Source organism: Cupressus sempervirens, chromosome 10, assembly GCF_028749045.1.
Source record: "Cupressus sempervirens isolate cs-2001-9-10 chromosome 10, ASM2874904v1, whole genome shotgun sequence".
NCBI lineage: Eukaryota > Viridiplantae > Streptophyta > Pinopsida > Cupressales > Cupressaceae > Cupressus > Cupressus sempervirens.
This window is the reverse complement of record NC_143127.1, coordinates 648,022,059-648,035,338: the sequence shown is the minus strand read 5'-3', so window position 1 is coordinate 648,035,338 and position 13,280 is coordinate 648,022,059. Positions and strand designations below refer to the sequence as shown.

Genomic DNA, 13,280 nt, shown 5'->3' with positions numbered 1-13,280 from the left:
CCGTTTCAAAGGAGTTAATTATTTATAAAGTTATCAAATAAATAAATATTAAAAGGTAACTTTATATTTAATTAATTTAATAAAGTGACTTGAATTATAAAATATTTTATAAAGTCACTTAATAAAATAATGTTCCAGAGGTTGCTGGGAGAAGTGGAGAAACAATTAATAAAATAATATTCCTTCTAGAAGGTGACTTAAGAAAAGTTCAAGGAGGCTGACCTATTGAGGAAAAATAATAAATAGGCATTGAGGGCTCATTGTCTATCATCCAGATTTATTGTTGATATTTGTTGATGTGCATCGTGGAGCCTAGGGTTTCTACAGTAGTCACAATTGGCCATTGCAAATGAAAACTCTCAATTGGTACACAATTTTGAGGGTGTGAAAGATCACTTGAATTATTGCAGCTAGGAGGAAGATACTTTAGTCTTCTATTTGTGCTACATTGAGAAAAAATATTCAAGTACAATAGCTAATGTATTATTGTACTTATCTGAATAAAGGGTTGCTTCTTCATCTATTCACAAGGGAGCTTCAAGCCAGCTAGGTTTCATTGCATATAGTCCATCAGTTCATAACTTTTTAGTTACAGCTGTAGGAGTGCATTTTCATACCAACATATCATATATTTGAATTTCTTGTTAATTCCAAGAGTCTTGTCTTATGGATGAGCATTGTATTGGATCATTGTGTTGAAATAAGAGACACTGATTTGTTGATCATTTGTAGTTGTCATTAAGCAATTCTTTATCATCATTTTAAGATCAGATTTGAGCAGGTTCACTATACGAAGAGTATTCAATTGGCAATGAAGAAATAAAGGATTTTGTATGGGAAAAATTTAGGAGTATCATATGGTCAAGGCAAAATGAATGGAAACAAATATACTATTCAAAGAATCTAATCAACAAGTGATGAAGAAGAAAAAAAATATAGGAGCAAATATTACATTGAAAGCTAAAAGGCTTGTAGCCCAATGTAGAACTAACTCTCACCATTTGAGATGTGAAACAGGCAGATGGTTGATACTAAAAGAGGAGATGAAAAATACCACTATAGAGATGGTTGAGATTGAACGTCATTTTGTCATGGAATGCTCAACTTACAACAACATCGAGTTTGATTGTGTAGGTATTTTAGGGGACACAACTTAAACTACTTATTTGAAATTAATTGTTATTATGTGCTTTAGATCAATTAGAGTTGAACCCAAAACCTTCGAGACAAGAGACTCACAAGTTATCATTGTATTGTAGGCTCATTGCCTTTATCTCTTGGTGGTTGTTAGAGTAATTATATAATTAAGAAAAATAGGGAAGGTTCATTCCAAGTGGTGACATCTAAGTTGACAAGAATTCATTGAATGCAGCCAATAAAAGCGTGCGTTCGATAAAGGGATGACCACTCCTTATCTCATGCCTTTAACGTGACACGTGGTTCGCCTATGAAATTGAAAAGCGAACAGATGATGAGACTATGGTGCAGCCACTATTCTCATTATTTTCTGCAAGACAGCTAATTTGGGGAAAGCACGCAACCCGGGGATTTTACGAGCCAAAAAGTGGAAGGATTTTTTTTTGTGTGTTCTTCCTTATAAATTTTATTTACGAGGGGAATCGAACCGCCATTGTCTGCCCAAATTTGAACTGAATACGGCATTGGAAAATTTGTTTTAGTCAAAAAGATATGGGCTGTAGCAAGTTGGTTGAGCTTAAATAATTGGGGTTTTAATGTTTTGTTGGAAAGTAGACGAATCTTCTGCAATGTCTACAACGTTTTTAGCTGTAGAAGTGTTGGAAAGGACATCCATGAAATATTTTAGTGTTCTCTTAATTTGAATAAAAATGTTCTGGTAATGCTTTGTTTGGAATTGACCTGGGACAATTCTATATTGTTTGTGAGCCTACCTAAAGCTTCCAAATAAGGCCTGCCGATTCATTTCGTATTTAATGAATTTGATTGAGAAGAGGGAATTTTAAAACTTTTCCCTTTTGTAAAGCAGTCTTCGGAGATCTAATGGCGGAGAATTGAATATTTAAAAACTGTAGTTGATTACAGAGTGTGCATATGCAGAGCAAGTATAGCCTAGCATATTAACATCCGGCGTACAGTGTTAATGATTTTAGCTTTGCTGGTGCGGATTTTAATTTTGCAGCTTTAAATTGCAAGGCGCTGAGGGCAAATTTGTGTGAAGCAATGGCCAATTCTGACGTCATGAGACACAGGGGTTACAGCCAATCCTTCAGTATGGTTCGCCATGGGGACGCCTCTCAAGACTTGTCGTCTAATCATTTTTGCAACAAATTATGGCCATACAATGAAAAGCCGGCTGATTTTCTGAGGGAAATGGACAAATCAAAAAGTAAATGTTGTTCAAAAAACTCTGAATATGTTGAAGATAACAGCTGGATATCAGTAGCTTTGTCAGTTGTGAAGATTGTTGTGTGTTTTGTGGCGATGATGGCTACTACTGTTGTGTGGGCTGTAATTATGATGGTTATGCTGCCATGGCCTCATGCGCGGATCAGACAAGGAAATATTTATGGCCACGTTACTGGAAGAATGCTGGTACATCTCTTTATCCTACATTTCTCTTCTTGATTGTTCTATGTTTTCCCTGAAACTTTTAATTTCAATACACCTATTCTTTTTTCACAAAACTGTCTTCTGATGGCTAGTTCGTAATTAAATTATGCAGTTTTTAATTTTGAAATGATTGATGATGAATTGTTCTTTAATTTATTTTTTCGCCCCATTTATCTTATGAAAAACCACCAGCGAGAATTTTGAAGTCAGGAATTCGTCTATTAAGCTTGTTATCATCAACTATAACAATTTAGGGTTGCGAATCCTTGATCTGGGAGAGGATTTGCTCAACCAGGCCATTCTATTTTAGCCTGAAATCTGTCAAATTTATGCAGTTTGAGAGTGAAACTGAAGTTATTCCAATGTAACCACAAATGTTCAGAGACTCTATTGTTCTCCCAACAAATATATTGAGCCGACAGAGATAGGGTGCTCCCTGATTATTCAATTAGAGAATCTCTAGGCAGATCCATAGAGAGTCAGGGGAACGGCCTGAAAGTTTGTTGTAGGCCAATTCCAACGCAGATAATTGAAGAATCTTTTCAAAAAGTCTGGTATAGGCCCATCGAGATTAACCTGGAACGATAACAAATTTACCTGGTGATATTCCATCCTTCAGTGCATCCAGCTTGGTGATTTATCTATAAAATGGTCTTCCACAATGAAATCAATAACAATACACAGAATGAAATACTGTTTCGAGGGTTTGTTACCCCAATGACAACAGTTGGGTATGCCGATACCAATACACAGAATGCAAGAGAAAATAATAAAACCAGTATACATCTCCATTCAATGAAGCTCTCTGGATCGTCTTACAGATTAGTTGTAAATGAATTCTTCTGTTTTTCAACGAGTGCCATACAATTGCATCTATGTGAATCCTAATTGAATTCTCTTCAGTAAAGAGAATTTGGGCACTTCAAATTTCATTTATTTTCATTCTGTTTCTGGTGAAAGTCTGTGATCCAAATCCAACCCTGGGCTGAAATGGGGTCCTATCATCCATGACTCAAGCATTCTCTTAAGAAAGAGAATTTGGCACTTCAAATTTCATATATTTTCGTTCTGTTTTTGGTGAAAGTCTGTGATCCAAATCCAAACTGGCAGAAATGGGTTGCCTAACATTATGCTGTATGATAGATATTCTGATATGCATAGTTCGGATTTTATGCCATCTGCTCGTAATTTTGTGTTTGTTACTGGTAGATATGATAATCTATTTGTTAGCATCTGGTTTTGGTTTGCTGGTTTGGGTACTCTGTTTTTAATATTAAGAGAAGGGTGGTTAAAGTACTGATGATAATGACTTGCTGTTAATATGCTGTGGTTTATCCATAATGATGTACTGAAGGCCACTCTTTAGTTTTGATTGCCTTAATATCAAAAACATAATCTAATAAAATAATATAACATTTAATCCTAGATATTGAACAGTACCCAGCAATCTGAACCAAAAGAAAGTATAAAAGGGAGGCAGGAGGTAATATAATATAATATAATATTTACTAATCGTACGATTCCCTTCTTTAACCACATCACTCTAAAAATGCCATCTTCTCCGAGTTAATTTTATGAAGTTAAATAAAACATATTAAGAAAATCTTGAGTAGCAGAATTTGCCTTGTTTGTCTTGTCCTTCAACCATCAAATAAAAGCAGATGTGTCCGATAGATTACGAATCATTAAACATATATTTCAATTGATATTCCATAGAGAGTCCAGATATTTATTCTTTAATAAAAGAACAACTCTTATTTCAATTGATATTCCATAGAGAGTCCAGATATTTATTCTTTAATAAAAGAACAACTCTTATCAATTTAGGTGTGAAATGGGAATGTGAAAAAAATTCAAATACGAAATTTTGTTTTGTGGAAAAAGATATTCATTTTCTGTTACAATGGGCCATTGGAATCAGATGAACACTGAATTATAAATTGGAGGTCTTGAAAAACATCAGAGACAAAGCATTTGGATATAACGATGGGTGATTCCTTGACAGAGTTTATCATCTTTTCACGTAAGAAAATGACAAGATTGATTCTCCTATACACTAAAGATCAACATCCAACTATCCACCATATTAATTTATAACTCATTAATTTAACCATATCATTTTAAAAATAACCTCTCTTTAAGAAATATCATCAAATAAAATAAAACATGTTAATATAAAGTCACAATAACAACAAAGGCCGTGTAACAAGTGGCCCTATAATTCCACTCTGGAATGTGGTTTTTTCCTGAGAACATTATTACTCAGCTTCTCCTCTCCTTAAACTTCAATCATAATAATACACAAAAGTATTGCGTTGCTTTGGATAAGGTAGCTTTATGTTCACACATTTCATGCTGGACTCAACACCAATAAAATAAGAGTGATGTAGATTTAAACATCATGAAGAAACAACAACAATCAATGCTCTATGGATGGAGACTAGGTGGCCCATGATTTGTGACTTTCATCTGTACTAACTCCTGTTATTTCTTGGCACGTTTATCTTGTTTTATGGCTTCATTTTCTTTTCTGATGTAATTTGCTGTCTTCCACTTTATACAAGCAATAAATACACAAAGAGAGGTCCCCTCCATACAAGGGTTGTATACAGGAGAGTCCCATTCATGAAACCGATTGATAAAAATCCACCTCAAGAGGTCGTGGAGAACGTTTAATAAATCATTTCAAGAATATATAATAAAAAAAAATAATAAATAGTACAAAAGTCATTGTAATAGGTATTTAAATAGTGGAGTACACATTTTCTATAATTATAAAAAGTGACCCCAAAGCTTTATAAAAAGGTTCATAAAACTTATACTTCGAAGTACAATATTTGTACTTTGTTACTTTAGAGAACTAATGTTTTCATAGATCCTTTTATTAATTTGTGGAATTTTTAAAAATTCAATTTCTAAAATTCGACATAGCTTTTATTTTTAAATTAATTTATTTTAAGTTATTCCAAATTTTTCACTGACCTCTTACAATTTTCCTGAGCTTTATATTATTTTTCAACTTCTAAAAATAAGAAAAAATATCAACCCAGAACATTAATTACATTAATGGCTGTCATTCACACCCTACTCAAGCTTGTTCTGATTGAATCTTCACGAACCACATATAATTTCCATTAATATCTTAAGGAGGCTATCGTGGCCATTTGCAACAAAGCTTTTAACTTTGACCCAAAAAAAAAAAAACTGTGTCAAAGAACGGCTGGAAGTAAATGAAGAGTGTTAATTTGCATCAAAATTTATAGAATTCTAATTCTCTAGAAATTTATAGAATTCTCTTCTTTCTTTCGAATACTCTCGAGCCTCCACCATATTCCATCTTAATATGCATATATAATATTCGACATTTTTATTTGAAGAAAGTATAAGGTAATCAACTTCCAATCAACTTCCATTTCAGTATGTCCATGAAAGGTTGTGTTAAACTTCTTTATTACCTTTGTTATATTGACTCGTGTATATTTACAACTTATTTGATTTTGAGCTTGTTTTTTAATTATTAGTTCTCTCAAAATGGTCAATATATAAACGTTTAAAAATGGTATTGTAAATTAATATATGTGTTTAGATTAATGTAAGATTATTATATTTTTGGATGATTTTATTTCAATGATACAAATTTTCATCCTTTTTAGAGCTTCAAGATTTATTGATATGTAACAATATTGCAATCTTTTCTAGTCTTTTTCAAAAATTAATTAATTTATGCATTCAAATAGCAGCAATAATGCAAGCATTTACTAGATAACAATCTATATGCTCAAGTGGTATATAAAAATTTATAATGATATCATGTTTGAATTAAGAAAAATAAAATGATAAGAATATTTTGTCTCTATTTAGTTCTATGTCGCTTATGTCACAATGTCTTTTATTATTATAATTAATTAATAATTAAAAACTAAATAAACATTTACAATATTTTAGTTAAATATTTTCGCTTTCTAATATTAACTTTATTTTTCATTTGTTTTTAATAATTTCTAATATTAATATATTCAAAAAATTTGATGTAAATTTTAATAAATTTAACAATTAGTTTTATATTTATTAAACTATTTATTAATTTAATAAATTTATATTTTAATTACCAATTTTAAAATTAATATTTGATTTTTATTTATTCTCACTTTCTATTCAAATAGTTTTTTAAATTAAAATTTAAACTTTCAATTTTTTTTTCCATATAATTTGATTTTAATTTAGACTATTTAAGCCAAATAAAAATTTAATTTATAAATTTTTACAATTTATTTTTAATATGTTTTAATTATTGATATTTTAGGAAAATCCCTCTATGATATCTAACATTTTAAGTTTACATTTAAGGTAGTAACATTGGCAACCCTTATTTAATTTTATCTTAATAGTTTTGTTAATATATTTTAACCTCCAACCAATTGAAAAACAATTCCATAGTCAATCTTTTTAGTTATAACTTTTTAATCTAATCTTATTGTAAGTTTGAGCCAATCACATAAATTTATTTTTTAATTAAACTTTTTTTTCTAAAGTTTTATTATTTAATTATATGTTTTAAATACTATATAAATTATATAATTGGCTCGATTCATTTTGCAAGATTTTAGATATCTCTAGATTATAATAAAATAACATTAATACATAAATTAATTAAATTTTAAATATAAATTTGTTGAAAATGACTTAATAAATACTCATCTATTTAACTCTAACTCAATAGTACAAATATGATGAACATTTAATTATTGTATCTTTTAATAAAATCTACAACAATATCTATTCCTAAATCTAATATTTAAAAAATTAAAAATATTATTATTTGATAAACTATAAATTATATAACATTTTCAATTTCATTATCTATTGTTAAAACTTTTAAAACTAATGTAGTACTATGTTACATATGTATTCTATTAACTATATCTATTAATTATATTAACTATAATGACAAGTACATGTCACTATGTGACACTTTATTATTATCGCAAAAAGAGGGGTAAAAATTTATTAAGACAGAAAGAAATACAACAAGGAGAGCTCAACAAGGAGCTCGATCCTGAGCAACAAGATCATCAAATTCTTGCACCATCTCAAAGGACAGTTGCCCCCTATCCCTAATATTCCAACCCGAATCATGACTAGAAGCCCATTTGGCTAAACAATCAGCAGGTCTATTCCATTCTCGCGGAATATACTTGAACCTAATGAACTGAAAAGAGGAAGAGAAGAAAAGAATCTGCTTAACAACAGTGGCCAGCTGCCAACTAACATCCTCAAGCTCTTGCGAAGAAAGCATGTTCACCACCACCTGGGAATCAGACTCACAAATAATCTTACTCCATCCCCACAAGCAACATTGTTCCACAGCATATAAAATAGCCTGAGCTTCCATGAGATTGTTAGTATAATCACCCTTATGAATTGAGAAGAAAAATTTAACATTCCCAGAACTACAACGAGCCACTCCGCCAATACCAACCGGACCAGGATTCCCACGAGAAGAACCATCAGTGTTAATTTTCAGAACTCCACAGGGAGGAGGAGTCCAGTGCCTATCCCGGTTAACCCGACCCTTCCTCTGATGGTGAAGCTGCCTGGACATAGAAGGAAACCTATGAGCCGCAACCCCATCCTGCAGATGAAAATTGAGGCGATTACAGATAGCAAGATCAACTGGATCCATACCCCCATCAAGCTCACACTTCACAAGAATAGTTTCCTGGAGAGAATGTGATATTTTCCACCAAAGATGCAAAACACCAAGCCGAACATCTTGGAATATGCGACGATTCCTCTCCAACTAGATATGCCAAAGCATGAAAGATGGGCCAGCAATCCAAGCAGCATGGAGAGAAGAAGACTTGGAGGGAGCACTACCCAAGCGAGCCCAGAACTCAGGCAAAGAGGAAGCATGCCGACAAGAGCAACCCCAAGCGCTCCACCAAAGGTGCCATATCTGAGTAGAATAGGAGCAATGGAAGAATAGATGGGAGACAGACTCCTCTCCATTACCACACAAAACACAATAAGAGGGGCCCTGAAATCCACGTTTACAAAGATTATCCCAGGTAAGACAACGGTTGTGAGCCACTAGCCACAAGAAAAAATTGCACTTGGACCAAGAAACTTTATTCCAGACTTGCTTCCACCAAGGGACCTCAGCATCCCCAAATAATTGTCTAGTTATCTCCTGATACCCAATAGAGACATGATATTTACCAGACAAGGTACCGCCCCAAGCCAATACATCTGGACCAAGCAAAGAGGAACACTCTATAAAACATAAAATTAAATACATTCTTCTTTAGAAGTTTTTAAGCTATTTTTTCTCTACAAGATTAGTAAATGGCATACATTTTAGGTTTCCTAAACTCCAAAACTAAAAGCCCTAGTAAAATGGTATTGAAATTTTGATAACTAATTCATGATGTTTATCTTTGTAAAAAAGAAATCTTTTTGTAGCCAAAATAAACTTAACAAGTAAAAATAGTTTTTACATTTTCAAATTCCGTAAGGCAGGGACTCATGCTCTCCCAGAGCTCTTGTTTTTATAACATAAAAACATTTAAGAAATACTATGGGAAATGTTTTATTATCAATAGGGGGTTTGATAACTATTCTTTCTTTTGTCATAGATACTAATTGATTTCAATTCAAAAAATGAGAACATATATCTTGATAGTCGATCACACATGTACTAATAGTCATGCATTTTTTTAGCTATTTTGGTTGGTGGTTAGCCCATTTGTGCACCATTATTGGTAGATTTCATAAAGACTATTTGGACATTTAGCCACAAGTATTGGCATTTTGTAGCAAGCGAGTATTGGTACATAACACAGTGGGTATTGGGTGAGCAATTCAAAATGACACCTTTGGACCAATTTGCACTCTACGATCCCTATAGAGAGATTCATGAATACCCAAAAGCTGAAATCTTAGCTTTAAGCTCTTCACTCACCTCCAAAGGTTCACCAAAAAAATTGAACAAATCATAGTTATAGTTTAGGAGATCTAAATGCACAAAGTTAGCCTAGGTGGCCACTAGGGATTTTCCCCTAATATATAATTAATTGATATCTACCTTAAAAAATGAGATAACTAACCTCTTTAATAGGTTAAGAATTGTTTACAAGTGTATGCATTATTGTTAATAAGGAAGTAGTTTAATATGGGGTTTTAAATGATTTATTTTTATCTAATGAGGTATTGTAGAATAATAGTTTGTTGATGGATTAAAACATAATTTGTTAAGTGTTGGATATTTGGTGGATAAAGGTTATTAGTTGCATTTAACATAAAAGATTTGAATTATTAAAGATAAAGATGGTAAGTTGATTGGAACAGGAACATTGTCTAGAGGTAATGTATTATATTTGAATCCCACCAAGATGCTATTTTTGGTTGCAAAAGTGGATAATAGTTGGTTATGGCATATGATGTTTTGTCATATAAACTTTGATAACATTGTGAAGGTTAATAACACATTTATAGTTAGAGATCTGCCTAAGATAATAAAGCCTACTAATATTGTTTGCAAAGAATGTATCTTGGCTAAGCAGAAGAAGATATCATTTTCTAGCAAGACATTCACTATTATAGAGGAGCTGGAGATTGTTCACACAGATTTAGGTGGCCCTACTAGGACAAGAGGATTCTATGGAGAAATATATTTTATGATTTTTGTTGATGATTTCACTAGAATGATGTGGGTAGCATTTTTTAAAGAGAAATATGAAGCTTTTGATAAGTTTAAGATATTTAAGAATAGATTTGAGAATAAATATGGTGTTAACATAAAATGTTTGAGATCAAATAGAAGAGGAGAGTTTACCTCTAGAGAATTTAACATGTTTTGTGAAGAGAATGAAATCAAGAGACAATTATCTTCACCTAAGACCCCTTAGTAGAGTGGGGATTACAGAAAGAAGAAATAGATCAGTATCAAAGGCATCAAGAGCAATGATGTTTGAGAATAATGTATCCAAGAGATTTTGGAGAGAAGAAGTCAATACAATAGTCTGCACTATGAATAGAGTATATATCAAAAAATGTATGAATAAGACTCTTTATGAATTATTGTTTGGTCATTCACCCTTAGTAAAGTATTTTACAATATTTAGAAGAAAATGTTATATAAAGAGAGATGATGACATTTATAAGTTTGGTCCAAGAAGTGATGAAGGAATGTTTCTTGGCTACTTATTGAAAAGTAAAGCTTACAGATGTTTTCGTCATAGAACTAAGATAATAGTTGAATACAAAAATGTAAAAGTTGATAAAAAGTTTGGAATTAAGGAAAAGATGATGGATTGCAATTCTAATGAAGAAGAAGATAATATTGGAATTGTTAGACAGAATGTAGAATTTTTCTTTGAGACTAACAATGATCTGCATAATGATGTGCAAATTGATGAGCAAAGGGGACAAAGATCTAAACCAAGAGAAGAAGTAAGAGTTGAGTTAGCGACTCCTACCTCTAATAGGATTCTGACAAAGAATCACCCTCCAAAGAAGATAATTGGAAGCAAAGACAAAGGAGTGATGACAAGGAACATAGTTAATGAAGAGATATGTTTAATCTCTTAAGTTGAACCTAAGAGTATGTATATGAAGCATGTAAAGATGATCAAATTTGGATTTAAGAAATGAAGGAAGAATTAGATCAAATTATAAAGAATGTCACATGGGAATTAGTTCCAAGACCTAAAGCCAAGAATGTTATTGGAGCCAAATGGGTATTCAACAAAAAGATGAATGAACAAGGTGAAGTTGAAAGAAACAAGGCAATACTTGTGTGCAAAGGATATTCACAACAAGAAGGAATAGATTATGAGGAGACATATGCCCCTATAGTCAGAATGGAAGTAGTGAGAAGTTCCTGGCCTATGCAGCAAATAAGAAATTTAAAGTGTATCAAATGATGTCAAATCAACCTTCCTGAATGGAGAACTTGAATAAGAGGTATACATTGAGAAACTTGAAAGTTTTCCTTTGACATAAGAGAAAGATATGGTATGTAGGTTGAAGAAAGCTCTAGATATGGCCTAAAGCAAGCATCTAGAACTTGGTATGTAAGGTTGGACAATTATTTGGCTAAATTTGGATTTGCTAAAGGTATGAAAAATAGGAACTTGTATTTGAAAGAAATTGATAAGGGTTTCCTGATAATAGTAATATTTGTTGATGACACAATATTTGGAGGCAATGGTGAAGCAAGTGATAAGTTTGCTAAAGAAATGAAGAATGAGTTTAAAATGAGTATGATAGGAGAAATAAAGTTTTTCCTAGGTTTGTAGATTGTACAGAAAAGTGATGACATTTTAATTTCACAAGCAAAATATTTGAAAGAATTGTTGAAGAGATTAGCTTGGAAAGTTGTAAGCATGTTGGTAGGCCAATGATAACTGGTCACAAGTTATCTAGCAAAGATGAGACACCTACAATTGAGCAGAAGAAGTACAGATCCATGATTGGAGGTTTGCAATATTTGACTCACACTAGACCAGATATAGAAAATGTAGGTGGGATTGTAGATAGATTTCAAGATGATCCTAAGGAGTATCATTATGCAATCCTAAAAGGATATTCATATATTTGAAGGGAACATTGGATTATGAATTATGGTATGATAGATCAAGTGATTTCACTCTATGTTATTATACTAATGTGGATTGGGTAGGAATTATGGATGACAAAAATAACACTACTGGTGGAGAATTCTTTCTTGGAGGAAGATTGGTTTCTTGGCTGAGTAAGAAACACGATTGTATTTTGTAGAGTACAACTGAGGTGGATTATGTAGTAGTAGCAAATAATTGTAATCAAGTGATGTGGATCGCATATGCTGAAGGATATTAGGATATAATTTTTAGAACCTATTGTCATATACTATGACAAGTACAGTAAGCATGTCTAAGAATCATATATTGCATTCTAAGACTAAGCATATATCTATTAAGTATCATGCTTTGAGTGAGAAGGCAACATAAAAGGAGATTGGATTGGAATATGTGTGTACTAAAGATCAGGTTGCAGATATCTTTACAAAGCCCTTACTATACATTTGAGTTCTTGAGAGGTATGCTTGGGGTTATGCCCCTACCTAGTTCAGAGTAGATGATGTAGAGATTGAATTAGTCCAATGGTACATAGCACTATTGTTTGATTGAATTGAATGCTGATGCTTCCTGTATGGGGGAGTATTTGTGATGAGAAGAGTCATTAAGGACCCTTAGTATTTGGTATCGAACAACACATCTTTGAAAACTTAAGCTAGTTGAAGACTTAAAGCAGTAAATTGACATAATGAAGTCTTTTTCATTGATGTAAATGGGGGAGAGAATGTATAAAAAACATCTCCTAAGTATGTATGGGGGAGAGATAGTTATTAGGGAGATTTAGGAAGATCCATGTAAAAGAGAAGGAATATCTCTATGGGGGAGATATGCAGCATGAAGAGTTATTAATGCTAAAGAGAAAGATAAAAGTACATTTGAATGGGGGAGAAGCTAAGAAGTTTCTTAGTGAAAAATTCATGATGCCGATCTAGAAGATGCTAAAAAGAGTAGTGTTCCAGAGGATTTCAGATTTGATTGAAGAGGACTTGAAAAGATGAGAGAAGTTGCAACAGTAAAAACTGTTTGGTTTTCTTAGAACCTAGATGTTTTTCATTGATGTTGCCATCAATG

The 13,280-nt window shown here is 32.3% G+C and overlaps 1 protein-coding gene across 1 annotated transcript in view; it reads left to right on the top strand.

The window, feature by feature from the left end:
* Positions 1-1,439: 1,439 nt before the first annotated feature.
* LOC149535488 (1-acyl-sn-glycerol-3-phosphate acyltransferase-like) overlaps positions 1,440-13,280 on the top strand; it is a 19,917-nt gene continuing 8,076 nt past the window's right edge. The window contains exon 1 of the mRNA XM_089805643.1: positions 1,440-2,571. Within this exon, the coding sequence (XP_089661769.1) occupies positions 2,200-2,571 (372 nt within the window). The 5' untranslated portion in view covers positions 1,440-2,199. The remainder of the gene's footprint in view (positions 2,572-13,280) is intronic.